Raw genomic sequence first — 18,747 nt, 5'->3', positions numbered from 1 at the left:
ACCGCCGCCTTACCCGAAGTCATCCAGGGAATACATGTCGCCCAAGGAGGCGGCGCAGTCCTCAAGCACGGGATGAAGGGAGGAATAAAGGGAGATTATGGAGGCGAGGGGGAAGTGTGAGCCTGGGAGCAGAGAGCGCCGCACATGCTGTCCAAACGCCGCCGCCGCCGCCGTCCGCTCAGCCTGTCCTCTCCTCACATCCTCCACGACTTTCACCCAGAACAGTCCACAACGCCGGCGAGGCAGACCAGACTCCGGGAAGGAGAGAGAGAGAGGGAGAGAGACCAGGAGCGCCGCGAGAGCGAGGGAATGAGAGCGAGCGAGAGAGAGAGAGAGAGAGAGAGAGGGAGGGAACATGTGACCGCTGCAGACCAGTCGCCTCGCTCTGCCTCGCCATTGGCCTCCTCTCCTTCAGCCTCTGAGGAATCGTTTCCACTGGATGGAAATTACATGTTAGCCTAGCTTCCACTCCGGCCTCCGGTACCAGAAAACACTCTGAATGAAGCCCGGAGTAACTTTATCCAGAGCAGGAGGGGAGCAGGGGGGTCGAACGTGAGGCCCAAAGCGGCCTGGCAGAGCGTCCACTCCGCCGGCGGTCCAGTGTGGCCGCGGCGTTTCAGAGCGAGGACACGGGACACGACACTTCAGGGATTTCAGAAAAACAGACTTCAGCCACTGGAGTCGGTCTGGAGACTTTCCTCAAACCACTGAACCAAACGCTCCTCGTTGGGATTACTGGACGTCGGTGGGTTTACTGAATCCACCACCACACACCCAGACCCCCCAAAACCAACCAGCTCCAGAGGAGGAGGACCAGCGACACACTCCTCTGACGGAGACCACATTCCAGCTCCAGAACCAGCTGGAACGATTAGATCCACGTTGGAGGAGGAAACAAAGCCTTCATTCATCTGCTCTAATATCTGCGGCTTCCTTGAGGCTCCGGCAGACCCCGTCCTGGACCGGCGGTCCATCTGGCTCGGGACTATTAAGCCTCTTTCCAAACAGCCGCCGAGGTGTGGGGAGCAAACAACGAGCAGCGCAGCGTCCCGCCAGATTAGGAGGCTTTGAGGGTTTTATGAAGCGGCGGAGAGAAACACGCAGCAGACTCCCGGGGCCGAGCGAGAGGCTGAAGGTCGCAGAGGTACAAGATAATCTTCTTCTCTGAGGGAGGCGGCTGGTGAGTCTGCTGGGAGCTGCATGTTCTCCCTGAGCGAACACGCCAGGCAGGTTCATCGCCGAGCCGTGAGGCGGAGAGGAGGAGCTTCAGTGTTTACATCCATACCGAGTCCCAGGAAACAGTCAACACGTCACTTTTTCTAGAACGCGTGGCGTCCGCCGTGCCGCCGCCGGCCTCACGCAGCGCCCGGCTCGTCTCCGATTGGCCGCAGCCGGCGGTCGGACGCAGGACTCGGCGTTCTGCCTCTCGGCGGCGGCGCTCGGCCGTCCTACCTTCTCCCACAGTGACTCACCACGGCGAGCGCCTCGCACATCATCCTGCTGCGCTAACGGAGCCGGACACACGCCTCCGTGTCCTCACACACACACACACACACACACACACACACACAGTGACAGCAGCCAGTCGGACGACACAGAAGAAGCACCGCATAATAAAAACCTCTTACGCCACCAGACTAAAAATAACCTGCGTCTTTGACACACACTCTCTCACACACACACACACACACACACACACACACACACACACAAACACACACTATTGCATACGTGCACGTGCACATACAGATGCATGTACACGCTTATATAAATGCTTCAATGGAAGCAGTGAGGCTGAAGAAACGATGCCATTGAATTAAAACTCCTGTTTTTTTGCAGACATCCTGAAGAAGGCCTGCAGCCAGAGAGGAGCTGGAACACAGCGGGCGGCCTGCAGGACAGGGACGCTGCAGTCTGTCTTCAGAGGACAGGGACGCCGCAGTCTGTCTTCAGAGGACAGGGACGCTGCAGTCTGTCTTCAGAGGACAGGGACGCTGCAGTCTACTGTCTCAGAGGAGTCCAGCTCCTGCCGGGCCAAAGCGACAGGACAGGCGTGAATTATCAGGATTAACAACACTCCCACGCCGGACGTCCAGATGTGTGTCTGAAAACAAGCGCTCAGAGGTGCTGCTCTGCTGGACCGGCGCTCCGATCTCACCCAGCTGAGCTCGACAAAACTGCTGAGAACAGACACACTCCACCAGGCTTTGTCAACTTTTTCTGGTCCGTGTACCTGCTGCCATTTCAATCACAGAGCCGTACATGTCTCGCACACACACACACACACACACACACACACACACACCGGCAGCTCCAGTGAAGCCAGGGTGAGGAGCGCTGTCAGAGTAAATGTGAAGCGGTGAGACAGAATGGTGCAGGCTGCAGCGCTACGGAGGCCCGGAGGAGTCAAACCGGGGAGGAAGAAAAGGCCCGTTTCAGAAATAGAACAGAATGGAGTCCTGCTGGGGGGGGGGGGGCCTCGGCGCTCCGCACACCCTCCACCAACACCCCCACACTGAGGATTTTAACATGACACACATTCCCTGCAGGCTCAGTGTCTGTGTGTGTGTGTGTGTGTGTGTGTGTGTGTGTGTGTGTGTGTGTGTGTGTGTGTGTGGATCCATCTTGGGTAGGTGTGTGTGAGGAGTGAGGGGGTGGGGGTCTGTTAACCTGCCTGGTAACCACCAGAATAAACACCCCCACGCCCTCCTCCCCCTCCTCCCCCTCCTCTTCCTCCTCCTGCTCCTCTTCCTCCTCATCCTGACCCCCCGCAGCCTATCTGAGGCGCGTGCACGGCTCGTGTTCGGTGAGAGCATGGTTTAATGTCAGTGTGTGTGCAGGGTGGGTCCGCCGGTGACAATGGAGCAGGATGTGGAGACGGGGGGGGGGGGGGGGGGGGCGGATGGATAAAGCCTCGCGCTGCTGTTCTCTCGCGCGCTGGGTGCAGATGGAGCCTGGAGGTGGAGGCTGATGCGCATCTGTCCCGACGCGCGCGGCGCCGCCGGTCTTACCTCATCTTCCGCGGCGCTCGTGCCTCTTCGGCGCTGCGGGGCTCGGTCGCTCGGTGGCGGGGGGCCGTGCGGCAGGCCGGGCTCGGCCCGCCGTGTGTCTCCGCTCCGGCGCGTCTGCAGACAGAGGGCGAGTCGCGTTCAGGCGGCCAGACGAGCCTTCTCCGCCGCGCGCTTTGTGCTCCGTGGTCCCTGCGCTCCGCTCGCTCCGCTCGCTCCTGTCGCTCCGCGCCTCCTCAAGTCCATCGTCCTCCGGTCCGGGTCCTCTGCTCCTGCACGCGACGACGCGGGTCCGCAGCCGCCCTCATGCCATAGTCCCTTCCCGTTAGGAGTGTTTTGGTGAGGTGGAGAGAACTGAGGGGGGAGACGCTAATACGGCGTGAGGAGGAGGAGGAGGAGGAGGAGGAGGAGGGAGGAAGAGGGGGGCTCTGTCCGGCTCAATGGCGCCAACCTGTGGCCAAGACGCACACGTGCAGCTTCAGCTGGAGGATGGAGAGGAGGAGGAGGAGGAGGAGGAGGAGGAGGAGGAGGAGGAGGAAGAGGAGGAGGAAGAGGAGGAGGAGGAGGAGGAGGAGGAGGAGGAAGCTTCAGGCAGGAGGAGACATGAGAGTTTCTGCACAAATCACTGCAGAAAGTTTTTTTTTTTTAAGAAATAGTAAAATAAATGGTGAATGATCTTATGTGGAACAGCTGTGGCTGAGTTCTGAGCTGACAGAGTGGCTGTCTATCAACCAGGACGTCGCAGGTTTAATTCTCCATCTTTATTGAAGTGTCAGTGAGCAAGGCAGTTCAGAGAGTTTGATCCTCCGGGATAAAATAAAGTCTCTACAGGATTCAACTCTTTTCCACCACTTACTGTTCATCACATTCATCCTTTCAGCAGGCAGCAGCCATCCAAAGAACTCAGTCCCTCCACTGTTTGGTTTCAGGGAATTGAACCATCAACCTCTGATTGAGAGCCAACTTGCTCTCCCCACCAAATGAGCTCTGACGTCCGTCTGCTGCAGCAGAGCAGGTTTGGTGAGTTTCTCTCCTGATCCATGGAGCTTCGTCACTTCATGCTGTTTTCTGACCAGGATGGTGCAGTGGAGCAGTGGTTTGCACTTCCACTTCACAGCAAGGAAATCCCCCCGTTCAAGTCCAGAAATTCTGATTTCCTCTCAGAAAATGAAAAAAACAGGTTTAAACCATACAACCTCCACCTGGGCTGGCCCCAAACCACAGCCTTCCTCTATTCCTCGCTTTATTACATTCTCATGCAATAAAAAATACTTTCCTGTGCCGAGAATCTTCCATTTCTTGCTACATCTTCCAAACAAGGATATTTCCATGTTTTTCTTCTCATTGTATCCTGGCCTTCTTCTTTTATTGTGCTCTCTTTCTTCTTATGACCTTGGAATATATTTTAGACAGACTTTCTGTTTTACTCCTTCTCCTCCAGCTTCCTCCGGCTCTCAGGCCACAGACATGCTTTGTCTCAGGCGTGTGGTAATGTCTGGCTGAAGTTCAGACTTCCTGGTGTTTATTCTGCTGGCTGTCATTGTCAGAGTCTGGTGGAACAGCCTGCTATTAAAGCTCAAGCCTCTTCTTCAGTCTCATCCTTTAATTTAGAGAGCATCCAGCGAATCTTCATACACAGCCTGGAACTGTTGAACTGTTCAGTTCTGAGAATGTGTGTTTTAATAAAACCATGAAATTTACATGTTTTCATGGTTTTGAGAAAATTCCAGCCGGTTCCAGACTGGATGTCCTCCAGGAGCCCCCAATAGAAGAGAAAATCAGGGTGAAAAAAGCAAGTTTGCACAAATAAATGTCACAAAAAGCAAAAAACAGACACGGACAGAGGAATTCCATGTTTCTTTTACTTTCAGACAGATGTGAAGTGTTGAATGGTGTTTGCAGCGGCGAGTGTTAAGTGGTAAGACGAGTCATGTTACATTCACTCTGTGGAGCAGTCGCTTGAGAGTCACGGCGGTTTTAGTTCCTGATCAAACTCCTGCAGGCCTCGGGGCCGGCGCCCGGCTCCCGGGATCTCAGAGCCGGCAGCAGCGGTCCTGGTCACACTGAAACCCGCTCACGCCCCACACACCCATCCACCCCACCTCAGAGAAATCACATTTATTTAGTGGCTGCTGCTGAATCCAGGAGTGGAAACGCTCCGGACAGTTCATGAAGAGCTCCACTGGACAGATTGGCACACCTGATGCATGATGTTCAGCCAGAAGCAGTGCATTATCATAGAAAAAAAAAAAAACAAAAACACCCCCCTCCCACCACTCCAGGGTTTAGTTCAGTTAAATATGTTGCCAGTGCCTGATGTGCACATCAGATGATTACAGTGTAATGGTCTCAGCGCTCCGCTTTGTAAACTCACCTCGGTGCAATAGACGCGTCTGAAAGGGCTTTGCATCGCTGGGAAAATGCTAAATATGCTTGATTCTGACTCTCTTCAGTCAAGGACAAAGACAGACGTGACAAGCATCCCACAACTCGTTCAAAAAAAAAAAAAAAAAAAAAAGAAATCAGAAAACAGACTCCAACAACAGCTCCAGGCCTCCCGGATCGCTCACCGGCTAACACTAAACACCACGATTCAGTTCAGGAGAAAAACAGTAAAACTGGGTGAGAAGAGTCTTTTCTTTAAGACGTGGAAGCACAAACACTCGGGATATGTTTGGATTATTTTGCAATAAATCATGAAACCAGACGATGGAATTTCAAATCTGTAAAATCTGCTTTCCTGTGGCTGAAGACAGTTTTGGTTGAAGGTTTGAATCTGTGTCGAAGTGCCAATGTGTTCCCTCTGAACGTCTCATTTGGACGCCGCTCTCTGACGTCTTCATAAAAAGGGAAAGTTTTTACTTTTCTAGTGCTTTCCTGAGTTGTTAAATACAAAATGAAAAGAAAGTTCAACAATTAAAAAGCCCCACTGCTCTCTCTCGTGTCTCCTGGGTCGGCTCCCCGGGGCGGGGCCAGCGTCGGGGCGGAGTCCAGCCTTTGGTTCCGGGTCGCTCGCTGGGTTTGAGAGGAAGGTCGTTTCTTTACATGTAGTGTGAAGAGAGAAAAGGCGGGAGAGGAGAGAGGGTTGTGTTTTCTGTAATTCAAGCATCTGAACCCGACTCCTCCTTCAGTGCACGTCTTCTGTTCGTCTTCCTCTTCCTGCTGTGTGTGTGTGTGTGTGTGTGTGTGTGTGTGTGTGTGTGTGAGTTTGGTTCAGTTTAGTGCAGTTTAGTCGTCTCGTCGTGGCTCTGCCGTGCGGCTCAGACTATCCTCCACTGCATGACGCTCATGTCCTTCCCTCCGGTCGACACCAGGCAGGAGTCGTCGTACAGGTAGTTGACGTTGGTCACGTGACTGCTGTGGCCGCCGTACACGTGGCTGGGAGCCTGACGGGGAAACGAACACACTGTGAAGGAGGTGAAGGAGTTTCTGCAAAAAGCTGAGATGTATTCTCAATTGGTTTAGCCCTTACAGTCACATTCTACTACTTTTTCAAGGACTGAAAACAATTTTCGCCCCGAAAATTCCAAAAATACAACAAACCTTTTCAGTGTTGCATTGTAAGTGTCAAAATAACTCAGAAACCCATTAACTATTCAATAATATGTCTTCAAATATATCTGTATCCATTGCTTCCATACATTTTAAGAACCTACACTGTTTAAAACTATCCAAGAAAAAGTGAAAATCCATTACTTTTATTCAAACAGAGAAGTGATCATAATTAAATATCATATTTTCATTCAGAAAAAGTCAAATTTCAGTGACTTGGCAGAAGATCAGCCCGCTCTGACCCTGATAAACTCAGGTGATTCCAGCCTGGTTGGGTTTTTCCTCAGTATCCGTCCCGTCTTACCCTGAACTGCGAGCAGGGATATGAAAAGAGGTGGACCTTCCCGAAGTCGTCCCCGGTCACCAGCAGGCTCTTATCGTTGGACCGGCTCACGGCGTTGATGTCGGTGCCGTCGGAGCCGTCGGGCCACAGCCCTGAGAGACGACACGAAAAGTCCCCATAAGTCCTGCTAAAGTCAAGAACCCCCCCAGCAGGAGAAAGGCCGGAGGCCCGGGCTCACCGAAGACCTGGAAGCCCAGAGGACAGGTGTACGACGCCCACTCGATGTCCCTGGTGGTCTCCACGCTCACCACCTGCTTACACACCGACGGGATCCCTGACACACACACACACACACACACACACACACACACATACATATATACACACACACACACACAATGTGAGGAACTGAAGCAGCGAGCGGAAAGCACGGGCGGCGTGGATCACACTCACAGTAGAGGATCTCGTAGTCTCCTGAGTTGGACACCAGGTACTGGGAGTCCACGGACCAGTCCAGATGGGTGATGAAGCTGGAGTGGCCCTGAGAGCAGACACAGGGAGTCGGGGTGAGAACGGGGAGCAGGAGCTGGGTGTGGCTTGGCTCTAAACACGGCGAGACAGGGCGATGGAGGATGGAGAGGGATTATAAAGGCCCACCGAGCACTTCCCCACTCGACTGTACTTCCTCCCGTTCTCTCCCACTGCGTAGATGTAGATGTAGTTATCATGGGACCCGATGGCCAGGAAGTTCCCGTCTGGACATGGAGGAAGAAAACCGGAAGGTTGGAGGAAGCAAGACGAAATGGAAGCATATCAAACATGGCTGACGGCCTCGGCGGATCATCGGTACCTGGACCGTATCTCACGACGGACAGCTGCTCGTTCCCGTCCGTGTGCACGGTGACCAGATCCTTGGACTCGGTGTCCAGAACCAGCCACCTGCGGGACCGACACACACTCAGAAACAGAACTTCACACCACTTTCAGGACAGATCTGGGATTCGTACCTGCCGGTCACCGTTCCTATGGCAACCACAGCTCCTGAGGGGTGAAAGCCTGCAGCCTGAGCAGCATCCTGCCCCAAAAGGAGAGCACGGGGTGTTTACTGTCACCTTACGAGGCAGCGAGGCTTAATCTCACTGTGTCACTGAGTAATTTAACACATAAAACCTTTTTATTATGTAATGAAACATCAAAGAAATCAAAGCAGCTTTGTAAAGATATAAATCCAAACTGGATCTGAAGAGCTGGACTGATCGTTCTGCAGTGTTGCTGCTAAATGTGCTGTGTCACGTGCAGTTCCGCCGCCTGACCCCAGGGGGCAGTGTTGACCAGCCTTACCTCCATGATCTTGGTCCAGATGAGCTGATGGGAGTTGGAGTCCCACAGAGACACCTGTCTGTCGTAGCCGCAGGTGAGGAAGTGGGGCTTCCAGGGGTGAACGGCCAGACCCCACAGCTCGTCGGTGTGGCCCTGCAGGGAGGAGGAGGCGTCACCCCCCCGTCCAGACCCCAGACACACAGACAGGAAGACGCTCCGCTCACCTGCGTGATGGGCACGAACTCTCCGTCCAGGCTGCCCTGCAGGACGAAGTTCCTGGTGGTGCCGATGAGCACGGTCTCCCCGCGGCCCTCGGCGATGGTCCGGATGGGGCCGTAGGACTCCGGCACCTGCAGAGACACCTCCGTCAGTCCTCCGCCCGTCCCCCCCCGGCTGTTCTCCCAGCAGCTCTTTTTATCAGTCAGGGAGTCTCTTCAGGCCTCTCACCTCCACGGCTTGGATCTGCTGGTAGGCGCTGTCCCAGGAGACGAGGCGGCGGTCCTTCCCCCCGGACACCAGCGTGCCGTTCCGCAGCATGCACAGCGCGAAGATGCTGCCCTCGTGGGCGCCGTTCACCACCTGGCTGATTCGATTGGTGCCTGAATCACAGCAGATTGATGGGAACAGAGAGGGTTCAGCGGCAGGCGGCGTGATCGATGGTCTGAAGGAACAGACTCTGCTTCCAGTAAGTGTTTCAATGTCAGGAGCCATCTCCGTTCTACCCCACGTGACCCCGCGGTGACCCCTCAGCTATGGACAGAAACGCACCAGTTGGTGTGTTTTATGCCTCTGTGAGCTCTGAGAGTCGCTCAGGAACAGTGTGTACCTTTCCCCCACACCAGGATGTTCCCGCTGGAGTCTCCAGTGATGGCGTCTCCGTTCTCAGCGAAGGTCACACACAGCACGAACTTTGGCTTCTCTTGTTTCTGCAGCGAACGCAAGAACACGAACGTTCAGCAGCTGCTTCTCGGAGCGCGGCGTCTCCACGGAGGAGCTGGCTCCACATGGCGGGCCGTCCTCGCTCCGCCTCACCTCGAACAGCCCCTGCTTCTTGACCAGCGCGCCTTTCTCCAGGTGCCAGAAGTACAGATGAGACTTTCCACAAGTCACCACGATGCTGCTGTCGGTGGGATGAAAGTCTGCAGCGAACACCGACTCGTTGGAGCACTGAGCCGAGAGGACGGGAGGCAAGGTCAGCGGATCGGACGAACACAAGGACAGAAACGGCGAACAGCAGCAGCAGCAGCAGCAGCAGCTACCTTGACCTCCGCCAGCCGGTCCTCTCTCTGCCAGTCCCACACTGACAGAACGTGGTCGTTGGAGTCGTCCACGACGCAGAGCGTGTTTCCTCCATTCTGAGAAAGACAGAGAAGACTGAAATGTTTCTTCTCAAATGACGTGAAGCTGATGCACTTGTGATTTCTGCTCAGCGTCTGTGGACCAGCCTCCGGAGTGGGAGACGCCTCGTGCTTCTGCTGCAGGAGCTGTGAATCCTCTCACAGCGTTTGCTGCACTGTTGCATGATATTTGAGGAGTGTTGCAGCGCGGCTGGCTGATATTTCAGCGTTGTGCAGATCGTGAGAGAGTTTACTGCAGCGTGCATGCTAACACCCCGAGAACGTCTGACCCACATTTTCCAGAGATTATGTGACTTTCTAGCAACATATGCAAATCAGCAGCACAGCGAGCTTAAGAGTGAAAATCCTCGCTAGTTTGTAAGTTTCTTGTTTTTTTCTGGTTCCAGCTCTTCACAGTCTGAAAGACGCCTGAAGGGATCCCTCCTATTGAAGACCACTGAGAGGCAGACTAACGATTTGTGAGTCTAAAGGTTGTCTTTAGTCTTTCAATCAGCTCTGACATTCAGACCAGGGAATAATTAGATCTGTTTTCCACATGAAGACCCGTTTATAAAGCCTCTGGTCTCCATTTTATCCAACGATTTTCCATCACAGGAGGCTGCTGGGCTCAGTTTATCAGTGTGTTTCTGTGATGGATTGAAACAAAACTCCAATAACATTGTAGATCGTAGAAAAGGCCTGTGATGGTTCACAAGAGCTGATTTCTCACCGACTTGGAGAAAGCCAGGCAGACCAAGGCCCGGTCGAAGAACCCTGTCCCCAGGACGTGCAGCGTGTTCAGGCTGACCGAGTCCCAAACACGGACGTGAGGAACCAGCTGCAGGGAGGAGCGAGAAGGACTGACGTTCAGTGAAGTGACTCAACACTGCCACCCGGTGCACGGCGGCGGGACGGCTTGAATCTGACACAGTGCCTCTTTAAAGTTAATCAAACTCCACTCCGCCCGCCAACGCAAAGGTGAAGTGATGGGAATCGCTCACCTTCCCGTCTGAAGAGGTTCCCGCCACCTGCCCCGTTGCTATGGTGATTTTATCGGGATGGACGGCCAGGCTGGCGAAGGGAAAGACGTGAAAAGCAGACATTAAAAAGGAGCTAAAAGCCTTTTCCCACATCAAAAGAGCCATTTGAATAAAGATGAGCAAAGCGTCCGGCCGACATGAAAGGCTGCGTTTGGTGAGCGAGCTTTTTAAAGCTATGAATATGATATCGAGTGGAGGTGCCGCACGCTGTCTGGACCGACGTGTGTGTGTGTGGGGGGGGGGGGGGGGGGGTGAAACATATTAGAATAAATTCATTCCTTTTAGAGAATGATGGTGAATCAACAAGATGCTTAAAGCTCTAATAGTTTCTCTTCAAAGGAGACATAACGACTCACTGATCCAGCCTGTGATTTGAAATATTCACTGCTGATTGAATTATTAGTAATGGTGCTCAAGTTTAGTTCAGCTGTACGGCGTAACAGACTGAAAACACGAACACTTGAGGCGAGGCCTGCTGTCTTCTCACCATTTGATGTCGTCGGTGTGTCCGGTGTAGTGTCTCTGCAGCTGCTCGTCCACGTTGAAGAGCACCACCACCGAGGCGATGAAGTACACCGTCTCCCCGGTGGGCAGCAGGTACAGGTTGGAGCGGCAGTCCCGACCGCGGTAACCGTAACTGGACGTCCGGCGGGTTGAGGAAAGAAAACCAAACCAAACCAAACACCAAGCTGCAAAATGATCCGCTTTGACAGATTTGAGTCTATCTGGGAGGAAATATGTTCTGATAAACTCCGACAACCTCTGAAATAAAGCGACAATACATCATTCATTCTGTAGGAACCATAATCTGAACAGGTTCTATTTGTCTTGAGCTTCATAAGACACGTAAAGACGTGCTGGGAACTGGACTGAACAACATTCACCGCTCTTCACCAAGGAAAGGAAAAATTGCAAAAATTGTGCCGGAGTAAAAATAAGGCAGCAGAAGAGGAGCTGCTGCTGGTGGTCGGCGGCGCCACGCAGGTTATTTCTGACTGCAGGCTGCAGGGAGACGAGCCGCGCTCCGACAGCGGCGCCGGAAATGAACATCGAGATCCGCTGTGACAGGTACGGCACACACTCCCTGCCTCCTCCCCATCTGAGGGGGGAGCGCTTCGTGAAAAACCCTCCACATCTGAACCAGGACTGCATATGAACTTATTTCTGCAGAAAAACAAGATGTCAGCGACGCCTGCGTCTAAAAATGTAATCACTAATAAAAAGCAACGGAGCTTTTTTCCTCTGGGGAAGACATTCTGAACAATATTGGGAGCTCGTCCAGTGCTCCAGAAGGATACACCCAGTCCAGCTTCAGCTTGCTGCAGGGCAGCTCGGCCCGGGCCTCCAGGCAGTAGCCGTCCACCTGGTCTTTGGGCATGTACATGGTGATGGGACGGCCCTTCAAATACATTTTCACATAACCTTCCTCTAAAAAAGGCAACAGAAACAGCCAGTCAGATGACGGGTTATTACACACAGACGCTGATATGAATGCTGGGGATTATCTCAGGTCAAACAAATGCAAGAAGCACGAGCAAGACAGAAGAAATGCAGTGATTTGTATCATGATGTGAATGAAAAGGCTGATTTTGATCAAATGTGATGAATGGATGAGATGAAAACCTAAAAATGACAGAAGTAGCAAACACCAATACATTTCAACCAACTTTTATTAGTCATTTCTGAAACGTGACAACAGAATGAACAGCAGAGCGGAGGTAGAAACCTCCACAGCTGGGAAATATTCAGCTCACAGCAGAGACGAACACGAGCAGAGCAATGAAACACAAAACAAACCTTCAGTCTTAAACGCTCTAACGCTGGGAAACAAAGCATGCAGTCAACATTACGGCAACCAAAACAAACCGATAAACAACAAAGCTCATTAGGAGGACTATCAGTCTGCTGCAATGGATTATGGGTTCAGAGCCTCTCCGGGTTGTTTTCCTCAGACGCTGCTGGGATAAAGAGATGCAGGGATGAAACCACTGAAGTGACTGTACTGACCTCGGGCCTGAACATGTCTCAGTAACAGTAACGTCTACAGCAGCTCCATGTTCTCCCTGAGCTAGTAGCAGATCTGGAAGTACTGGCTGGGGGATTTGACGGGGCTGCGGTAGCTGGGCGTGTCCAGGGGCGAGTAGGAGCTCAGGCTCCCCGACTTCCTCAGCTGGAGGCTGAAAGCCGGGGCCTTTCTGGCCGCGGACGCCTTGGCGGCGCCGCCCTTTCTGGCCACGGCGGCCCTGGCGCCCTCTGAGGGCCGGGGTCGGGCTGCGGGGGCGGGTACGGCCGCAGCGGCGCCGCCGCCGCCGCCGCCGCCCTCCGTCCGTCTGGCGGAGCGGCTCAGGTAAAGCTGCACCGTGACTACAGCGAGCAGAGCAGCCGTCGGTGGAGGACGGTCGTCGACGGCCAGTCGGATGCAGGGGGGCAAAACAAACACAGACAGTATGAGCAGGTGAAGGGACGACCGGGTGAGAGCTGCACACACAAACTACCAGGAGGAGGCTGGGAGGCGAGCAGGGTCACTGTGCAAACTCCTGATTCCTCCAGCAGAACCGACAACCTCTCAGGAAGTACACAGAGACACGGAGGCTGGGGAGCAGAGTCCACATCAGCTCACCGCAGTTTCTCTCCTGGAAGCATTTATTCTCTAATGAAGACTTCAGGAATAAAATCCATCAAAAGCAGACAGAGGCGGAGAGAAATGCAGCTACTGCTATATTGCTTTAATTGTTCTATATTACAGGTAAATCTATATTTATTTATTCTGCTTTCAATTAAAAGACAAAAGGTAATTCTTCATGAGTCACAGCTCATAATTAAAAACTAGTTTTACACATTATTCATGTTTCCTTCCTTATCACGGCTACTCCTGCATTTTCACAGAACTGTGTTTTGAGAAGTCGCCTTGTTTCCCCGTTTCTACAGAGAAGGAGAGTTTTCAAAAAGCTCCATCTTCACAAAGTTTACCGTTTTCACTTGAAGACAACAGTGGTGCCCACACAAAAGGTATTTATGTCCCTGGCCTGGCCCCCAGATTTCACTTGCTGTCGCTGAAATACTTTTAAAGAAAGAAAAATTGGTGAAGAAAGATTTTCCTATGTTGAAATAAAACCTTACAGGCAACAAAGCTGCAGGTCAAAAGGGTTCAAGCACTTGTAATGTCAAGAATGTGAGCATTTGTTCTTCATCATTTCCACCTCTGTCCACCTGAGCTGCATTTTAAACAGTGAAACTCTGAGATTACCTGCAGATTAAACAATCCTGAACAAACAGCGCTGTGAGCCTGGCTCCGTGGCAGCTTGGTGAAAACTGGGCCGAAGGGGAACTACGCACAAAACCGACGGCGCTGCGGGCCGTGTGAGGAAACTACAAGCTGAGAAACCAAACAGGCGTCAATAGGAACAACCCAGACCCCGGACTGGAGGTGTTTGTGATGCAAATACTCATTTTGAGGGTGGAGACAATCAGAGCGCAGGCTCGGAGTGCAGCGGAGAGTCCGGGCTCGGAGGATTTACGGAGCCGCGGCGAGGCGGTGAGAGTCGGAAGTCTTTGTGTTGTTACTATGGTGACAAAGACTGAACGGCTACAAGCGCAGAGGGAGGCAGTGAGTCTGGTGGAGCTGCAGAGCGCCGCTCGCTCCGCCACGCAGCACCCGGTGCAGGTTAGCGGGATCGGAAGCGTGCTGGTGCGTTAATCACTCTCCAAAACAATCAGAGGGAAGTTTCACACACACACACACACACACACTGCTGCCCCCCGCCGCCCCCCCAGCCCGTCCGGACAGCTCTCTGCTCCCTGCAGGCCGGAGAAACGGCTCCAGGTGTGAATGGCAGGGTTCCAGTTTGGGGTTTGCCGATGGGGAGGCGTGTTTGAGCCGTGCAGCGGCGCTCAGAGAGCTGTGGGGGCGGCGGGGGGGTCGGGGACACCTGGGCCTGGCCTACCTTTGCAGTGGGTCACACGGCGCATCCCTTGTAAAGGTCACAGAGAGACACACAAGCACCGGGTGAGGGCGGCGTCCAGGGCTTCCCCGGCCCTGCTCTGTCTGCGGCGCTCAGTGAGACGCTCTCCGTTCGGACGGTCAGTAAAGCAGAGGATTCATCCAACTCCGGCCCAAAACAGCACCCAGACCCACCAGGAGTCACGCTTCCTCAGCATGAGTCATCAATACTCATGAAATTCATGTGCAATATAAGCACAAATGTTTTTTTTATTTGTAATAACTGGTTAATTCTGTATATAAACTCTGCTACTGTTGTTGGAGTGATTCACTGAGAAGACCATGAGTGGAACAAACAGGTTTTCTGAGCTTTAGAGCCAGTTTTCAGGAGGACCTGCTGCTGGACCAGCGAAACACTTCTCCACTGCGGTCACAATGCAGAGATCTGACTTCCACACACGTCACGTCGATGGAGGAAGATATCGAACATATGGAGGCTTTCAGAAAAAAGATACGAGGCCCCAATTTTGGTGTTGGTGAAGTTTTGTGTTGCAGCATTTTAGAAGCGATATGGTGTTTGTGTTGAGCCACTGGAGGCGGCTGTGGTTTGTTTTAGTAATGAAACCACACACACGTGGCAAGAGAACAACACTCTGTAACATTAACAATGGGAGAACACAGATATTTACAGTGATTGTCAACTCTAAAACTACCATGTCCAGGAGAATATAGACTGGGACCAGGGACCAGGGACCAGGGACCTCCCCCTCCAAAATAATATCTGATTTAAAATAATAAAGTCTGCTAATTAAAGTCGTGGTGGGCCAGCTGAGGAAATGACTCTCCTAATGAAAGCACTATTAAAACCATTAACCTTCCAGCATATTCTCTCAGAATTCTGTATTTTGGGTGTCTGGGTCCTGTTATGTCCTGTTAATGCCATTCATTTCACTTCATTTGTGAATCTTCATTAGATCAGCCGCTGAAGCTCCAGACTTCATCATTTGAATTAGTGGTTTTACGACAGTTTCAGTTTAAAAGTGTCTCTTAAGAACCTAATAATGAGTTTTCCTCTTGTTTCTTTTTATCATCGTTTCTGGATCTCATTGACCTCCAGGTTTGTTCTTCACTGCTCCTCCCATCACACTCTGCTTCAGGCTGAATTTATTATGCTGTAAAAACACACATTCATGAATTAACCTGCCGTTGTTACACTTTTTGGGTTAATTGTCACTCGGTCCTGTTTTACCCCAAACACACCTGCCTAATTGATTTAAATGATTTCATTGTTCGACAGCAGGGATGATAATTATGGTCCCCATGGTGCATTAACTCTGAACAGAACGAGCATTTAAAGGTCATCCAGTCACATGCTGATAGGAAATTCATTGGTGAGGAGACTGAATGCATTAACATTTCTGCCTGCTGATCTGATGGCTGCACTTTACAGCGTATTAACAGATATGTTAGAAATACCAGCCTTACGCCGTCCGCTGGTAACATTTGAATGACTCTAAAAGTCCGGCGACGCTTTGTGTCTCTCTGGAATCAGGTGTGTGAACCAAATGGAGAGCAGCAATTCAATTTACACAGAAATCAATAGAGTGCTGGAGGTGGGAAATGTGATCAATATGGCCTCGTCTCATATTCTGTCTCCTCACCTTGTTACAACGCGTCTGCTGCTTTTTCTTCAGAACTGTAAATGTGCTCGACTCGGCTGAGTGAAGCAGACGAGACGAGCAGGAAGTCGGGGTAACACTTTACTTGAAGCCCCCCTGTATAACACATTCTAAGTACATTTATAAAGCATTATAATGCCATTATAAGACGTGTAGCTGTAGTTATAAACATTCATAGATGATCACAATGCCAGGACCTAACCCTAACCCTACACTGTATAGTGAGTTATAAAGCGTTGTGATCGTGTATGACTGTTTATATCTACTTATAATGTGTTATACCAGGTGCTTAAACTAAAGTGTTACCGAAGTCGGAATACCTGATTCCGGGTTTTCTTCCTGGTCCTTAACGTCTGAAACGATTTTGTTTGAACTCTGTGACTTAAAATAAAGCTGTAAGAGCCAACAGAGTTAACACAAATTCTCCATCTTAACTGGAGACGTGGCGTGGTCATGTGACCTCTGAAGGACCGCAGTGCTTTCAGACATCACTACAACAGTAGCAGATCAGTCTGGTCCTGGTCCTGGTCCTGGTCCTGGTCCTGGTCCTGGTCCTGGTTCCAGTCCAGATTCTCCTGGACTTGGTAGTTTTAGAGTTGACAGTCTCTGTGTTGTCCATATGAATGTCCCTGTTCTCCAGAGAGTGTTCTGTCCTCTGCAGCATTGTGCATGATTTCATTACAAAAACAACCCACAGCGCCCGCTAGTGGCCCAACATGAAAGCTACATGTTTTTCAGTCTTGCTGCTGAACGTCTCAGTGTAAACGTGAAACTCTTATGAAATAAAAACACAAAAACGACGCGTTTCTTTTGAAACGTTGAAACAACACGTGCTTGGAATATTGTGCGAAGTTTAAATCACAGATTTCAAAGCGCTTTAGCTGTTTACTGTATTGAAAGTTCGTCACTTCCCTGAAAACAAGACAACAAAACAGCAAAGAAAAATTGCTAAATATGATCAAAGAAAAGGATGAGTGGAAATCTGCAGGGATGGATGAGAACGGATGATGGAAGTGTGCAGAGAAATGCATTTTGAGTAAATGTTGTGGCGCTGAGCCTCAGAGCCTCTGATCTCAGTGAGCCGTGCTTCAGCCTGAGCCCTTACCTGCGTTGAACACCGGATCCCTCTGTTTGCTGTGAAGCAGACGAGCAAACACAGAGCTGTCAGTCAGGTAGCGTCTCTGTCCCAGGTCAGCGCCGCGTGGAGCTGAGAGCCGGACAGTCCAGTCGGTGAGGAGGCGGGGCTACCTGTCGCTGCGCTTGCCGCTGGAGTTGCTGCCGGTGGAGCCGGCGCGGGTTCGGTTGCCTTTGGAGTCGCCCGAGTCCTTCCGGGAGAGCGTTCCCACGTGCTCGTTGGAGTTGGTCCTCCTCACGGTGCTGAGGGAGAGGAGAGGCGTCACGGAACGACCTGAACGCTTCAGGTTCCCCCTGAGCATGATGGGAAAACTGTTATCTAAACCAGGTTTTCTCAGCTTTCACCACCAAGAGAGCCTTTCTCCCCATTTTCCACCAAATCAGGTTTACCTTCAGCCGCAAAACATTAAAACTTCAAAATGAGGCGTGAGCAAGTTTAATAATCACAGCAGAGCGAAAATATTAAGAAGCTTCAATTACTGTTCTAGAATAGTGAAGTTATCATTATATTTTCAGCTTTTTTCAGAGCTGATTTTAAGAGTTTCAGCCTTATCAAGCATTTTCAGACAATTCTGACCTTTTAGACCAGAACACAATAGAATAGAATAGAATAGAATAGAATAGAATAGAATAGAAGATTTTTTTTGCTCATTTCTCAAGGTTTTTGTTCTCAATTTTTGCCATCTTAGCATTTTTTACCATTTAGTTTTTTTTTTTTTCCCCAAGCCTTTTTAACTGGGAATTAAGAGACGACTGGCGTATAAATAACATAAAGACAAGATCACATGTTAATTTTCAGGATAATTTTCTGAAAGCTCCAGGGAGCCACTACAGAAGGGCCCCCAGCCGCTGGTTGAACACCGCTGATCTAAACCCGGTAAAGAAAGTTGGACAAAGCGGCGCAGAACATGATGAAACGGTTCTTTTACTGCTGTTGGCTGCAGAGTTTCTGCTGTGAGGATCCGGTCAGACGCACAGACTGAGAGGAAGCAGCGACACACACTGTTCAGCAATGAGAGCAGATGGCACACACACACACACACACACACACACACACACACACACTGACTTTTCAAGAGAGAGAAAATGACTCACTGCTCCGTGTGAAGTTTGTGTTTTTTCAAACTTCACTTTCATGAAACAGCAGGAGTGGATTAGTGGCGGGGCTTTTCAGCGTGTCGGGAGGAGCTGGACGCATTACCGGGTCAGGGGAATCACTCCTCCCTTCCAGAATACCCACATAGAGCACAACATTCTGGATCATTTAATGGAGAGGCAGTATTTCAGCGTGTGCAGAGTTTCCTCCTCTGTCGGTGCAGACCTGTGCAGATCTGTGGAGCAGACGGCCCGCCAGCCGGCCCACCAGCCGACCGGCCGGCCAACAAAGAAACGGCTCCATCAGCGATCTGACGGCCGCTCGGCCCCGTCACCTAATCCCCCCCCCGGGAGAGCGG

General features: G+C 51.5%; 2 protein-coding genes across 8 annotated transcripts in view; both read right to left on the bottom strand.

Moving 5' to 3' along the window:
- evla (Enah/Vasp-like a) overlaps positions 1 to 3,339 on the bottom strand; it is a 32,457-nt gene extending 29,118 nt beyond the window's left edge. The window contains exon 1 of one of the 2 annotated variants that reach the window (XM_030116871.1): positions 3,012 to 3,339. In XM_030116871.1, the coding sequence (XP_029972731.1) occupies positions 3,012 to 3,016 (5 nt within the window). In that variant the 5' untranslated portion in view covers positions 3,017 to 3,339. Of the gene's footprint in view, positions 1 to 13; positions 278 to 3,011 lie in introns of those variants that run through there. The other variant, XM_030116870.1, reaches the window with a different exon arrangement.
- A 1,513-nt stretch (positions 3,340 to 4,852) lies between these two features.
- Positions 4,853 to 18,747, bottom strand: part of eml1 (EMAP like 1) — a 49,277-nt gene continuing 35,382 nt past the window's right edge. For 2 of the 6 annotated variants that reach the window (XM_030116865.1, XM_030116864.1), the window contains 20 exons: positions 17,408 to 17,536; positions 17,265 to 17,293; positions 14,485 to 14,511; positions 11,839 to 11,968; positions 11,028 to 11,177; positions 10,502 to 10,571; positions 10,231 to 10,338; positions 9,423 to 9,518; positions 9,196 to 9,330; positions 8,990 to 9,089; positions 8,611 to 8,762; positions 8,388 to 8,513; positions 8,185 to 8,316; positions 7,851 to 7,918; positions 7,694 to 7,782; positions 7,501 to 7,598; positions 7,297 to 7,384; positions 7,082 to 7,177; positions 6,865 to 6,995; positions 6,269 to 6,394 (listed from right to left, as the gene is read on the bottom strand). In XM_030116865.1, coding sequence (XP_029972725.1) covers positions 6,269 to 6,394; positions 6,865 to 6,995; positions 7,082 to 7,177; positions 7,297 to 7,384; positions 7,501 to 7,598; positions 7,694 to 7,782; positions 7,851 to 7,918; positions 8,185 to 8,316; positions 8,388 to 8,513; positions 8,611 to 8,762; positions 8,990 to 9,089; positions 9,196 to 9,330; positions 9,423 to 9,518; positions 10,231 to 10,338; positions 10,502 to 10,571; positions 11,028 to 11,177; positions 11,839 to 11,968; positions 14,485 to 14,511; positions 17,265 to 17,293; positions 17,408 to 17,536 — 2,080 coding nt within the window. Of the gene's footprint in view, positions 6,395 to 6,864; positions 6,996 to 7,081; positions 7,178 to 7,296; positions 7,385 to 7,500; positions 7,599 to 7,693; positions 7,783 to 7,850; positions 7,919 to 8,184; positions 8,317 to 8,387; positions 8,514 to 8,610; positions 8,763 to 8,989; positions 9,090 to 9,195; positions 9,331 to 9,422; positions 9,519 to 10,230; positions 10,339 to 10,501; positions 10,572 to 11,027; positions 11,178 to 11,835; positions 11,969 to 14,484; positions 14,512 to 17,264; positions 17,294 to 17,407; positions 17,537 to 18,747 lie in introns of all 6 variants that reach the window. The other 4 variants (XM_030116862.1, XM_030116861.1, XM_030116867.1 and 1 more) reach the window with 4 other exon arrangements.

This window comes from Salarias fasciatus, chromosome 19, assembly GCF_902148845.1.
Source record: "Salarias fasciatus chromosome 19, fSalaFa1.1, whole genome shotgun sequence".
Lineage (NCBI taxonomy): Eukaryota > Metazoa > Chordata > Actinopteri > Blenniiformes > Blenniidae > Salarias > Salarias fasciatus.
The sequence above is the reverse complement of the archived record's forward strand: the minus strand, read 5'-3'. Positions and strand labels throughout refer to the sequence as shown.